Raw genomic sequence first — 13,911 nt, 5'->3', positions numbered from 1 at the left:
AACCCAACGGAACCGATTTGCTTCGTACGGTTTCGTTTGATGCTGCACGAGTAGTAACCAGTTTACAGCGACGATTTCGTTTCTCCTAGCCGCCTCAAGCCCACTGCGACGGGTCCTTTTCCTCGTGTCAGTATCCTTCTTGCACTAACTCTCGGGCGCTCTATCTATCTTGAGGCAGTAATCCATCGTTACGTACGTTAAAATCCTACAAAATCATCCTAAATAGCACTTTCCAGTTCAATTTACGCTAGTTCTAGTGTCCAGCTCCAGCATCATTCAATCCGGTTTGAACAAAGCCCTTTTCTGGAGAAAATGGGAGAGAAGTTCGTTCGTCGGGAGCGCAGGCGCACCATGGCAACGGTCGCATAAATGGAAATCCATCGCATGCACAGTGCTCTGCCGGTCGGGACCGGAACTACGGGCGGGCGGTCCGATGCTCAGTGTGGGTGGATGAGGGTTCCAGCAGTGCGGACGTGTGTGTGTGTGTGCGGTTGTCGCTCATTCCTTGGTTAATTTCGTACAATGCGATCAAACGCTCTATCAATCAATTAGCTCTGTCTGTCGGCTTCTTGCCCATTAACGACATTATTTGCGAGTTGCTGCACAACGGAAAAAAGCTGGGACCATCCTGGCGTGCCAGTTTATGCGTTTCGTGTTTCGTTAAGGGCCAATCGTTACATCCGCTTGAAATTCAATCAAAAAGGTACAACATCATAAATTAAATGATCACAGCATGGGTTTGTCCAACCGGTGCCACTCCTAGACCGTACCGCTTCAAGTCGCAGTCAGTCAAAAGAAGTCAATCTAAGACGCTGTGACATTTACGAGTCTACTGTTTAGCCCCCAAACCCCAATTATGCCGGGCCCGGGTTCCGCCTTGCTGCATCCCGGGCAAAGAGACACAGGGCGTAAATTAAGACATCCCAACCGCACCCGGCCCCGTTCCGTATTGGAAAGGGTGCGGCAACTGCATCAGTTTTTCCTTTTGCGTCTAGCGTCTAGTTGCGTTTCATTTAGCTGGTGAAGAACCAGCTCAATCCACAATTTGATGCTTCAAACCGAGCACGTCAAAAAGTCAAATTTACCGTCTAAAAAGGTAATAGAGATAACGAAACGCACAGTTCCGTAGCCTTGTGATCTATTTGTGCTGTAATCATTGTACGCCGCGCATGTAAAAACCCCCGGTGGTCGAATCGTCAGTTTAACACAGAGCCGTTCGAGCATAAAACCGCATTGAGTCGTTTTTCGTCGATGGGTCGCGCGTACTGCTCGGTTCCTTTTTTTATTGCAGACTTTAACGTTGCACCAGTGCGCTGCACCAACTCGCAACACTATATGCACACGTATCGATATCGAAGTGCATAAAAAATGCAAGTGCATCGGGAATCGATTTTTCCAGTTCAACGAAGGATTAAATATATTGCCTCTACAAACGCACTTTCTTTCGCTCGCGTATGCGTAAAAAGCCTGGAAAAAGCAAATGCATCACGCAACACGGTGAGGAGCTTGCTGAATTTCGCCACAGATAGAAGAGAAGCGAAAAACAAAGCAGCGAACAAAAAATAAACCTCGATGCATACCCTCGCATTCCCACACGCAGTCGATAAAAGTGCCGGTAAAAAGGGACAGCCCTGGCATACCCCGTACACATACCTCACATAACTCGCATCCCCGCAAGGCACCACAAGGCGTGAATGAGTGGTTCAAAGCGATCAGAAGCGAGTGATTTATGATAACACGTGTAACGCGCACGAAATATAGCTGCACCATAATGCGTTTCGGGTCGCAAAAAGTGTTGCAAAGCTTTACTATTGTCGGTCGACCACCGGTCGAATGTCCGAGTAACGTAAGCCCTCGCGCGGGTCGCTGATTAATCCATTATTTCTCCATTATCGACCAGAATTCAAGTGATAGAGGGAGAAAGAGAGAGAGAGAGGTCGAGAGAGAGTGAGAGGGCGGAAGATATCCCCCTCTAAAAAAGAAACAATTTCCCTTTTCGACATCAGCAGACACAAAGTTCGTCAACGTCAAGCATTTCTGTTAAGCAACGATTGAGCAAATCCCGCGAGCCCGCCGTAGAAACGTACTCAGAACCATCATCATCATCATCTGCACCACGCATTATTTCTTCAAATTCGCGTATTCGGTCGTGTTTTGCTCCAGCACAATTAAACAATTAAGCAACAGCACAAACACTAAATTGATGCCAATTAACTATGGCCAAAATGTGCCGCCCGATCATCCCGACTGCTGGCGACGCGCGTCTTCTAAGCCGTTAAACCTGATCAGATTGTTTGGGCAATATTTGACCGCACGATCACTGTATCCATGTATTTATATTTCAAATAATATTCTAACGTAAAACCCTGGCGTGTAAAGGGGTAGTTCCTTTTCCTAACGATCACTTACTTATCAGGTGCTGCAACCACTTCACGGTCGTGGCCTGCTACTATAATTCGGGTCTAGTGCGGCCGTCTGCCAATTCATTATCCTGTTCGTGTGGACCGTCTAAAAGAACTTCATGAGCTGGGTCGTTCGGTGTCTTTCTCACGACATGACCCGCCCACTACCGTAGAGTTCCACTGTCCTTCACCACACACAGGGGGCCAACAATCCTTCTTAGCATCTTCTTCTCGAACGCGGCTAACTAAAGGGTTTCATTAGTTTTAAGACATAATCCATGTCGTAGAGGCGTACGTGAGCATCGGGGCAATAAATGTTCTATTCGATCCCAGCTTCACCCTAGTTTTCGTCCACAATTTCTGGCTTACTAGAGTTACTGATATACCACACGTATTTGGTCAGTCTCCTCTGTACGGAGACACGTTCCCCGAGTGGGATTTGAAGCCCGGTCCCGGCGTGTGAAGGCCAGCGCCACTATCTCCCCTACCAGCGCCGTGTGTAGAGTCGGTGTAGTTAAGATGATTAATAAACTCGCGCGCAATCAAATCAAGATGCTGGATGCGATTACTTTGCACAGTTTTCAAATCTTGTAACGTGTAACAAGCACACACAAGATTGCACAAAACATGCACGCTCGCCGACCCGAGGCCCGTCCTCGGCAGTGTTCCGGCGCCGGGGCTGTAATGAAACAATGCAAACCCAGATACTAGCATCACGTCACGTAATTCTGATGGAGACAACTCTTTTTCACCTAGTTAGTGTATTGCCGATGTACGTGACCGGGGACAAAAGGGAAGGACACTTGCAAGTGCGCTTTTGTTTCATCTGCAGTGTGCGGCTGTTCGTTCAACTTGGCAGGGGTGGTGGTCCGCGCTCACGTTGCCTCGATTCCCCACCTCCCGCGTGTCCGCGTCCCCTTCCCTCCATCCCTCCAGAAGCAAACGTCTAAAGCAATAGTATTTAATCCGATATCCGGACGCGGGACGGGGGCAATACTCGGAACATTCGCGGTTGTCTTCCTTCCTTCTATTGCCTTTTTGATGTGTGTTGATTGTGTGTGTGTGTGTGTGGGTGTGTGTAACGAGGGTTTTGTTTTGGAACCCGTGAGCCCTTAACCAAAATACAATTACTGTCCCGTGAATCATCAGTCCGAGTTATTACACTCGTATCGAGCCGAACCAGCGGAACCGTTCGATGCGCAGTGGTCATCGGAGGTTTAAACTTGCCTCTATTGACCCACCCCACGTTCAAAACGCAAAAAGGGCATTGTTTGTATGTCGTCCTAATGACAGCTGTTCGCACCTATGCACCACATACGAATGTGGTGAGTAATCGCACGGCTCACACCCCTAAGCAAGGGACTCGTATGACAGCCCATGAGTCATACGCGGATACCAAGATCCTGCCGTTCCCAAAATGCAGCCAAAGGTACGGCGAAACCTATTGCATGCAGGCGGACAGACTGACACACTGAATTGACTTGCACTTTTCAGAGTGGCCTGCGTATTTACCCCATTTCCCAACGAATGACAGCATCGAGGGGTCGAGGATTATGTTACTTCGTCCGGATCCCGGAAAAGGAATTCTCGGGACTCGGGAGAAATAAAACACTTACGCTGCATTCGTCTGGCCGGCACTTACCGGGAAACTGGCCCCTGCGGGCGCTAGAGGAAGCCATTTAATAGACACACATTCGGTATGTAATTTCGGTTTTCAATGTTCGATGAATAAGTCTGCCTGCCGTGACATAAACACATCACATCGGCTGTCCGTACTGACGAGCAGTTTATTGCAAAGGCTGAAAGGCCCACACCCCGAATGCCCCTCATCTTTGGACCTTTGGTGGGCGCTGGGCGTGTGCGAAACCCATCAGCATCTCGGTTGCACCTCGCATAATAAAACATGGAAATTGTTTAGTGATTTAGCTTCTTGTTTTTATCCAATGTTTACGAAAAGCATCGCTGGTACATAGAGAGCATGCTGTTTACAACCACTGCTACTCCCGATGCGCGCCGTAAATCACGCACGCATACGCACGCACCGTGAGCGCACCCTGCTGTGATTAATGACGTCCTCTTCCTCCGGCTGGACCACGGGCCACCGCTCGGAATGGCTTCTCGGTAGCGGTAGCATTTCCGTGATCAACTGCTTCATGATCGTGCACGGTACGTACACCGCCGCCATGACACGCGCTCAACCCCACCGAACCTTCAAAATTCGAATTGGTTCGAGTGCCTTTGTGAAGTGTTGTTCCCGAATTGATACAAAATTGTTAGTTCCAGTTCGTGAGACGGCGCAACACCCTCGGTTCTCGAAAAACCCTCTACGACCCTCTACGCTCTACGACGACCATGAAATTTAACTCCATAAATGCGTCATGTGTCGCTTTCTCGGTGCGTTTTAGTAGCCCTCCGCCAACCAATTGCCATATGTTTTCAATTAGAACCGCTCTCGGCAACATTTGCGACAATTCTCTGTTCGATAAAAACGGGGGGTGGGGGGGGGGAGCAATAAAAAACCTTCCCGAGACCGAAATTCGGTGTATGATCGAACAACACGGCTCACTTTCTCCCGCGTTCGCGAAACAAACACGTGTTGATACATTGATCGTTCTCGATTATCCGGACCGCAGGAACTCCACTGTTTCACCACGTTGTCTGGCTCGTGGGATCGTGAAAGAGTCAGGGTCAGGCGTGCCTGCAAAGGACCGACATTTAACACGCACATCCTTTCAAAGTGCTGAAAAGTACTTAACGCCCAGACCGAAGACCGAAACCATTAAACTCGATCATTCGCGCCATAACGCTAATGCATTTCACTGACGCTGCAATCCATTTCAGCGCTCTCCTTCTTGTGGGCTTGAGTGATTTTTTGGAAGTATCGAAAAAAAAAACTGTCCGTCCGTTGGCTCGATCTATTCTGCTTCAAGTGCGTAAAACAATGTGCTGGGCCGACGCCTAGACCGATGGGACAATGTGACGCGCGCTCCGTAACAGAATCGAGAAAGATGATCTTGGCCGTTTGCTGGGATGAGCGCTTACCGCTCAATCATCATCGATTATTGCCAGAGCGAATGGAGTGAAGTGAGCGGAGGCTGCATCGTGTACAAGATGCATCTACCATTCCGGCGTAGGATGTGCGCTGCTGGCGTCGTTGCCGTTGATGGCTTTCCGTCACCCACTCTGCTCGCACTGCGCTGGGAACAAACAAATGACAAAACAGCAGCGCTGCTCCCACAGCACTTTTTTAAGGGTTCTCCCAAGAACATCGGTTAAATTGAAATGCCAGCTCCGGTCGAAGGGAGAATATGTAAATCGTCGTGTCAACGCGGCGAACACATTACACACTGCAGCAACAAGTTCTGCATCGCACGCTGTTCTCCAATTCAACGCATCTCGCACGATTAATTGGCTGAGCTGCTGCTACTTGCTCCTGAGCTGGGCGAACAGGCTCATTAGCAGTGTTGCTTTCCCTTACCAATCGCTAATCGCCCTTCGATTAATGGCTACAAATTGGTCCGCAAACACACAAACAACAACGGTTCAATTGAATTTTACTTTGTACGTGCATGCGCGACATTGAACCACTTCTGAGGGTCCAATCTACAAAACTTTGCTTTGTTTTCCGTACCCCTACCGGTACTTCGTTTTCCTTTCAAGTGGAGCGTTTTAGAAGGGTTTCTCATGCCACATGCTCCCAAATTTGCTTCAGACGATGATTCATAAAATGTGTTTATTACGCAGTATGTGCTGATCGCACCAGTTTCCAAATGACCATAAATATTACTTTTTTCTTCCCTCCGATACTGTTGTGGCTACAACGGGGGTGAAAAATTTGCAGCACGGTGGAGCGGTGTAATTGGAAATATTTCTGTTTACACGACGCGCCCCGGCACGGCACAATTGTTTGCATTGCTTTTCTTCGCAAGCCAATGTTCGTGCAGACTTGGCAGGCAGCAGCGGTGGAAACCCCGACGCGGAAACGGCAAACGGCCCATAGCGAATCGCAAATCGGCAGCTTTGAACATATATAGACGGACGTGAATAATTAATTACGGCAACACTCCACACGCTCAAGCATGCGTGCAGTCGTACGACAATGCCGTTTATTGCCGTTCGGAACGTAGCCACAGCGACGGATCGGCATACGGAGCTTCTTATCACCGAGTGACCAAGCATGCAGACGGTGTACAGCCGGAGCTCACGAAACCGATGCCTTGGAAAGAATTCTAACCGCACCAAAACAAAAAAAACTTTGCTGGTGATGTGGTGCGTCTGGGCCGTGACCATTGTTACAGTACTCCACTCCAAGCAGCCTGTTCGGGGGGAAGCGATTTCCAGTAAAACCAGAGCTTCTCGAAGCCATCATGCTATGACATCAATGAAGCAAACAATGTCAAAAATAGAACTTCCAACTTCGATGAACCACGCTCGCTCACATGACCGCATAATGCGTGTCCAATCGATTATTTGCGCTTCTCAAACTCCAACGTTCGAAGCATGCAAGCAACCGCCAGAACCATGGTCTCGTCGCAAGACGCGTTCATAAAGATCGCGGACCACGAAAATGCGATAAAGTTAAAAACAAATAAAACCTACAACAACAAAAAACCCATATCCAATTATAATTCTTTGCGTTATTATTTGCTAACTAAATGCACTTCATCATCATCCGGCTGGAAGCGCTTGGCTGTTGGCTCCAGTCCCCACCAACAGTGGTCGCCACACTAGGGAGACGAGCGACCGCTTTTTTGTACCGCTCGTGCCATCTCTCGGCTGACGCATGCTCACCCACTTCTAACCCCTTTCTTTTAACGGCAATCGCGACCGTCTGACACAGAGATGCATAATTTAGCAGAGTTCGAAAAAGTGTCCGATCATGCTGCTGTCCAAATCCAAAGTGCCACCAGTCGGCTTCCTGCCACGAGGAGGTCGTGAGCCCACCAGTCGCTTGACCATCTTCTGACGATCAGGAGAACCCTACGGCCCTACGGTCTAGCGGGCTGCGGATGAGCGCGTTAAGGACCTTCTTTGTTGGCACGGGACCCTCACGATGCAGTGTACGCCGCACGTTACGCTTCGGTTCCCGAGAGCAGCGATAAAGCGATACTTGCCGTTCCGCTCTCGCACACGCGGCATGTTCCCGCGTAGTCACGCTGCTGGCGTGGGAGTGTGTATGACGCGACCGAAAGGGGAACCTTCGAATGAGAGCGAGAACTCACTGAACTCAACTGTGCCAGCCACGAAGCCCTTCTGGCAGCGGCGAGTTGTTGCGTGTCGCTGACTTTGCGTAGTGCAGTCGCTTGTATCGGATGTATCGGGCCGTGTGTCGTCGTCCCAGTAGTGAGTGGAAGTTTGTTACGCGTTTCGGTTCTAATTGCCGGTCAAAATCGAACAAACTGCTTCGACATCATTAACTTCCTGCCTGTGACGAGTGGTCTGTCTCGGTGTGGTGAAAGACAAAACTCTGGTTAGTGTGGATTATCGTGCTATAGAACAGATTATTGGTGCTACAGCTGGACCGGCTGGAAGTTGGATGTGGTTCGAAATGCCAATAGAAATTCGAAAAATAGTGCTGCTTCAGTTTGTTCCAATACGCCATTAGGTGAACCGAACGCAATGGATCGCCAGCATCACTCACAATCGGCAACGAGTTGATCCAGGATAGGATAATGTGGTCCACAACACGCCAATACAATGTGAGCGTAGTGCTTTAACGTACGAGCAACAATTTAGTGTGTCTATCCAGTGACGAGTTCGATTTTCCAATGGTAACAAGCTCCAGGAAACATGAAATGTTGATTCTGTGGATCTTGCTGATGGTTTTGACAGCGAAAGGTGAGATAAGCTTTGTGCTGTGATGTTTAGAAAATAAAACTTGGAATTGGAAAGTGTCTTTAAATCGATCGAGCGTTGCGTTGTCTCATGTTTCAGACCATGCGTTAGCCATTAAGTTGATCGAGATACGAGTGCCCAAACACGCAGCCCAGGGACACAGTGTCCTGCTCGAGTGTCTGTACGATATGGAGGGCGAAGCCCTGTACTCCGTCAAGTGGTACAAGGATGGGAGCGAGTTTTATCGCTACCTGCCCCGAGATGATCCGCCCGAGCAGACCTTTCCGATCGAAGGTATCACCGTGGATGTACGTGATTGCAAACTTTTCGCTCGTCCTTAATCGTTTTAAGCAAGTCGATCTTACACTCTGACACTCTTCGCACAGGTTCGCAATTCCACCAACAGTCACGTGATGCTGGAGTCCGTAAACTTAGCCTCTAGCGGCAAATATCGCTGTGAAGTTTCTGCCGAAGCGCCCTCCTTTCAGACGGTCGCCGAAAACAGTGAGATGATGGTGGTCGGTGAGTAACATAAACGCAGACTTTCTTGATCAGCGCCAGCAACGTTATCCATTTCGCGTTTTTCTTCCTGCTCACAGTGCTTCCGGATTCGGATCCGGCCATATCGGGAGGCAATCCTAGGTATCAAATAGGTGATTTGTGAGAGTTAATTGTACCTCGGGTCGATCCAAGCCGGCTGTACAACTGTCCTGGTACATTAACAGTGAGCTGGCCGATCCGTCCTACGTTCGGCACTATCCCCGGATAGTTTCCCTCGCACCTGACCATCTAGAGACATCCATACTGGGGTTGGAATTTCGCATCAAACCAAAGCATTTCCGTCGCGGAGACCTTAAACTAAAGGTTTGTCTGTGGGGGACATTTCGATGAAGCCGCAATTCACTCATTTTACTTTGTTTGTTTCATCAACATTCTAGTGCCTGGCAACCATCTCAAGCGTGTACTGGAAAAGCAACGAAGAAAGTATGGAATGTGACAAGCCGCAAAAGTCTCCTATTCTAGAGTCACGCAAATCAGGACTTTCGCAAACTACTCGTGCGGACAGAGTGCACGGTATGGACAAACCCGGGTCCCGGCATGAGTTCTCCCAGCTGCTAACCAGAATGTTTTCTACTCTATTCCAGCAAGCAGTAATGGAGTTTCTAGACTAGAAATGTCAAGAGAGCCAAGCTTTCCTTTGCTTCTAACCGCTCTGTACGGTCTCCTCTACAGTGCGCTTCGGTGTTTGGAAGCTGGACGGTAACTGTACTTACCAATGGAGAGGCCTTCCTGCGCACAGAGCTCAAAAGAATCCTAAAATGCATCGCATTTCCAGTGAACGACTCTTTCCTGCAACGAATCGGGGTATTACAGGAAGTTCTGTTTCATGTAGCACAAAGACCAATTCCTAAGAGAGTTAGAAATCAGGCTCAGGATTTTAGGGCCAAGGAAAATATCATCGGATTGCTCTCGGACGTGAAAGTCTGGAATATTTATCAAAAACAAAGTGAATTAGGTGAACAAATCTCGAATAATGATAAACATATTTCTATGGAACAAAAAACAAAAACTAAACATCTGTCAAAGACACAGCAGATCTTAAATACATATCACATTAATTCGAAGTCAGGCCGAAAAATTGGAGAAAATAAAATATTGGTGCTGTTGTTGCTATTTTTTTGGCCCTGTATGTGTGGAACGACAATGGAGGAGCCGCTACAATGACGATGATCTTACCATCGTGCAGCGAATTAGACTCGCCAGGCTCCGGTGGGCTGGTCACGTCATGAGAAGGACACCCGAAGACCCAGCCCGTAAAGTCCTTTTGGACCGTCTACACGGACAGAGGAGGCGTGGTAGGCCCAAATTGAGATGGAGTGATAGCGTTGATGCGTCCCCGCCAGAACGGCCGGGATAACGGATTGGCAGACGACGGCGCTAAACCGTGAGCGGTATCGAGGATTGTTGCAGCAGGCCAAGCCCGCAAAGCTTTTGTACCGCCTGATAAGTAAGTAAGTAAGTAAGTTGTTGCTATTTTTTCTGTCTACTGATGGTTACCAAAAATTTGTTTGACTTCCCGCATAAGCGAACATAAAAGTGACCTCTACTAAGCAATCCTATCCATCCCTTCTCCCATTATCGTCATAGTTTTCGGATACATGTGTCGGAAGTAATGTGTTTGTACGCTTATTTAAGCTTGAATTAGGGTACGTATTTTTATTACACTATCTTACTTTATGCGTCGTGTCTAATTACCACCTGAAGACAGTACGAGTCTTCCAGTCCCCAAAATCGGTACGTCTGGGGACACCTGGCTAAAGGAAAGTAATCCCGCCGATACTGTGCCCAGGATTTTGTCATTGTCTTTGTAGTTTGCAAACCGAACAACTACACGACATACATTCGATGCCGCTTTCGAAGCAGTAGTAGAACTCAATTACTCAATTCACCCAAGAAATTCGTCCCAAGTTCCAACTTTAAAACCAATCAGACTTTAGTTAAAGTTAATTGCGAAGACATGGTTCATTCAAAACAGTCTACGTCAGAAGAAAACGCACTCACATCACAATCTTGCTGCAAACCCCATTTGCCGGGCTACTACTACCAATCTGCTTGGACGACAATCTGCTCGCTGGTCATCACGCCTTCCGGCGCGTGTGTCCGCTCTCTTGTTAAATGTATGGTTTGACTAGTGCCGTTCAAAGTGGTATCACCTAACGTTTCATCCCGTGGAGTACACCCCGGAACTCACATGAGCCCGGTGTTGCGCAAACCTCTTCGCTAAACATCCTTTTGCGAATGCATATTCCTAGTAGTAAGCGATTGGAACCAAAATCAATTGTCCAAGTATCAAGAAGGATTCCATAATTACCTGGCAAGCTTACATTACTTTACTATGTAACATAGGATTTCTGATGCAGCGTTTTCATTGCATTTTGGAGACCTCGAACTTTGTGTTGATAATTTCCTCGTCCGAATCGAGCACAGGAAGGGCGGCGTCAGCGATGGCTGCCGGGATGTTATCTTCAACCCACTTTAAGTTTTCCTCGTCCGTGGTGGCGCTTTTCGCGTTGGGTTTCGGTGAATTGCTTCGCGTTCCTCGCATTTTTACACCGTAAGCATCGGAAACGAATTGCTCTTCCTCTTCTAAAATAGAATGGAAATCGTACGGATATCAGTATTGGGGCAATTCAACCGTTAGCATCCTTCCGAACCTACCGTCATCTTCATCCTCCGGATTATCGAGAAGTGGCGTGAAGGCGTAGCGTTGATTGTTGTTAGTGGGTCGCCATAGAATCATAATGACCAGCAGCAGGGTCGAGAAGAGCACATGCCAAAATGCGTCATCAACCCACAGTTCTTTCCAATCGGTCAAGCAGTCCGCAAAACGGTGCACCTTTATGGAGTACAGCATAAACACCACCGAGGCCAGCACGGCAAAGATGAGCGTGTTGGTGAAATGTCTATACAGGGATAGCTTCACCATGTTTCTGTAAAATGTAACGCATTAGTACGGCTCATCTTGCCTCCTTCCTTTCGCTGATTCCACCTACCGTCGTAGACGCAGCGTGCGAGTCGTTTGAACGAGGGATGTGAATATCCACCAGCAGATGGCCGAGTCCAGAACTGCCAGTGGTATGCTGGCGACCAGTATCTGATTGCTGGGATCATTTTTCGTGTGCATGATGCGCAGGAAGCTTTCTACGCAGGCCAGTACCAGGTACAGCACACCCGTTCCTACCACCCGGTGTAGCATCGGTCCTAGCCGTGGTCTAGCAATTGCAGAGCAAAATTGTTACTTATTGAAGCTAACCGGAAAGCGGAACACGCTTCACTTACTTTACTATGCCAAAACCCAGAGACACTATAATAACGAGCATTCTGGCCAACGTTCTCTTTCCACACGAGACCCATTCTGCTAACAGCACCATGCCTTTGACCGACACTCCGGTGGAATTGATGCTCTGATATTCACCATAAAACATGGCCTTTTCGAGCATTCCCAGTAGAATCACACCCCCGATCCAGAACTGTATGCGAAGCAAATCTCTCCATTGCAAAAACGACACCGTCAGCCAAACGATGCCCAGCAAAACATACACCAAACACATTGCGCCATAAAACTGAGGGGAAGCAAAAAAGGGAACAATTAGTTCACGCCCATCCAAGATGGCGTATGGCACTGACCGGAAGCAGTGGCCAATCGACCGCCGATAGGTAGCCACTTTGGCGTCTTATTTCGACATGAACGCTCGCCGTGTAGTCACCACCAAGCATGTCCAGATCGCCGCTCGAGCGAGCGCTTTCCTTATCGCCTGGCTCGATACGCAGGATGAAGATGTACAGTCCATCCTTGGACACTGTAAATACCGGTTGCTGTTCGCTGTTTAGCTGAAAGCGAAAGACAGTCAATCATGTGTGCCTCAATTACAGTAGCTTCCCGGCCTTACTGCTCCAATGCTTCGTCGAGACTGTGCCGCAACTGGATTGGGATTGGACCCAGCGAATTTGGTCTCCGGGATTACGATGTGTCGATCGTTGCTGCATACATTCGGATATACCGTGGAATCGATCTGCGTCACATTATTTCGCAACGGAAAACGTTCGTCCTGCAGCAGGTATGACTGAAAATGCATCAAAATCGATTAAAAAAACACAGTCAACATTGCACGTAGCCATGGTAACTACTTACATAGCTCACATATTCTTGCCAGCATTTTAATTCGCGAAGGCTCCAGGATATGTTTACACGTACTTCCGCGTTAGAACTCGGTTGAGCAAGTGCCGGTTCGCAAGTGACTTGAATAAAAAAAAAAACAGAAGGAAAATAAAGACGGGATACACACAATTCGTTTGTAAAGTAAGTACATTAAGCAAGCTATCAGCCCCATTTCCCGAAACGTTCCAGCCCAGTACTCTTACCTTGTACATAGATGCTAAATCCATCGTATAGTGATTTCGGTATTGGAATATACGTGTTCCGCTGAAATGATAAGAACCCATAAATATGTGTCACTTGTTTTCGTCACCATGCAGCGCAAAGTGTCGCTTCATCGCGTCAACCCTTTCCCTACGGTGGAACTACGAACTTTGCGTCGTCGAATTCCAACCGGGATTGAATGTTCCGAAACAGCATAACACGTACCTTCGTTAACACTAGGTCCCATTTTCCTTGCTCTGGGAATGCTAACACACTAGTTACACACAAAAGTGCGTAAATTATCCGCAAACAATGTCGCACTGTGCTTTCGTTCATTTCGGTACGTCGGACGCCCTGCGTTCGTCAATGTGTCACTACGGACGAACCTGATTCGCTACAATGTTGACTTTGCTAGAGTTTCGCAAGCTTTAAGAAAACGAACAATTACTACTTTTCAAATGCCGGCAGTGAACAGTCTGTTAAAAAAGTGCGATTTCAAGATTCTTACTCGCATTGCAGCTTTGTTTACACCTCTCCACAAAAAGTATGACGTTTACAAGGCGTACGAAGAGAAGGCTCGTTCACAACAGCAGCTGTCATTCGATGAGAAAGGTTGACATTTGTATGCCGGGTGACCAGCTTATGAGTCCGCATTTACACGTAGTTTTACCATTATTTTTTATTTATGAATTTGAACGATTCACCCAAGGTTTTTCCTAAATTTCCCACAGCATTAATTTATGCAGCGAAACG

At 47.9% G+C, this 13,911-nt stretch overlaps 1 protein-coding gene and 1 pseudogene across 5 annotated transcripts; one reads left to right on the top strand and one right to left on the bottom strand.

Annotated features, from left to right (window-relative positions):
* The first annotated feature begins 7,320 nt into the window (after window positions 1-7,320).
* LOC118514062 lies at window positions 7,321-9,875 on the top strand (annotated as a pseudogene).
* A 552-nt stretch (window positions 9,876-10,427) lies between these two features.
* On the bottom strand, window positions 10,428-13,741 carry LOC118514060 (transmembrane protein 87A). 5 transcript variants are annotated; one of them, XR_004906557.1, is made up of 11 exons: window positions 13,667-13,733; window positions 13,384-13,584; window positions 13,161-13,221; window positions 12,931-13,037; window positions 12,689-12,862; window positions 12,426-12,629; window positions 12,078-12,361; window positions 11,792-12,010; window positions 11,457-11,728; window positions 11,110-11,384; window positions 10,435-11,046 (listed from the first exon to the last, which is right to left on the bottom strand). XR_004906557.1 is itself a non-coding variant. In XM_036060567.1 (10 exons), the coding sequence occupies exons 2-10, from the start codon at window positions 13,492-13,494 to the stop codon at window positions 11,164-11,166; spliced, it is 1,653 nt and encodes a 550-aa protein (XP_035916460.1). In that variant the 5' UTR covers window positions 13,495-13,605; window positions 13,667-13,741; the 3' UTR covers window positions 10,435-11,163. The 5 variants fall into 5 exon arrangements, 3 of the variants coding, with proteins under 3 accessions (XP_035916459.1, XP_035916460.1, XP_035916458.1); XR_004906556.1 differs by having other exon boundaries at window positions 13,384-13,695; XM_036060567.1 differs by having other exon boundaries at window positions 10,435-11,384; window positions 13,384-13,605; window positions 13,667-13,741.
* Window positions 13,742-13,911: the final 170 nt, after the last annotated feature.

This window comes from Anopheles stephensi, chromosome 3, assembly GCF_013141755.1.
Source record: "Anopheles stephensi strain Indian chromosome 3, UCI_ANSTEP_V1.0, whole genome shotgun sequence".
NCBI lineage: Eukaryota > Metazoa > Arthropoda > Insecta > Diptera > Culicidae > Anopheles > Anopheles stephensi.
This window is presented reverse-complemented; position numbering and strand designations above follow the sequence as displayed.

Bases quoted from the DNA above. Each gene is read 5' to 3' on its own strand.
- LOC118514060 (XM_036060567.1), bottom strand. From the start codon at position 13,494: ATGAACGAAAGCACAGTGCGACATTGTTTGCGGATAATTTACGCACTT. The intron at 12,011-12,077 runs GTAAGTGAAGCG...TGCAATTGCTAG, and splicing joins CTGGGTTTTGGCATAGTAAA to ACCACGGCTAGGACCGATGC. The intron at 11,385-11,456 runs GTAGGTTCGGAA...ATTCTATTTTAG, and splicing joins TCCGGAGGATGAAGATGACG to AAGAGGAAGAGCAATTCGTT.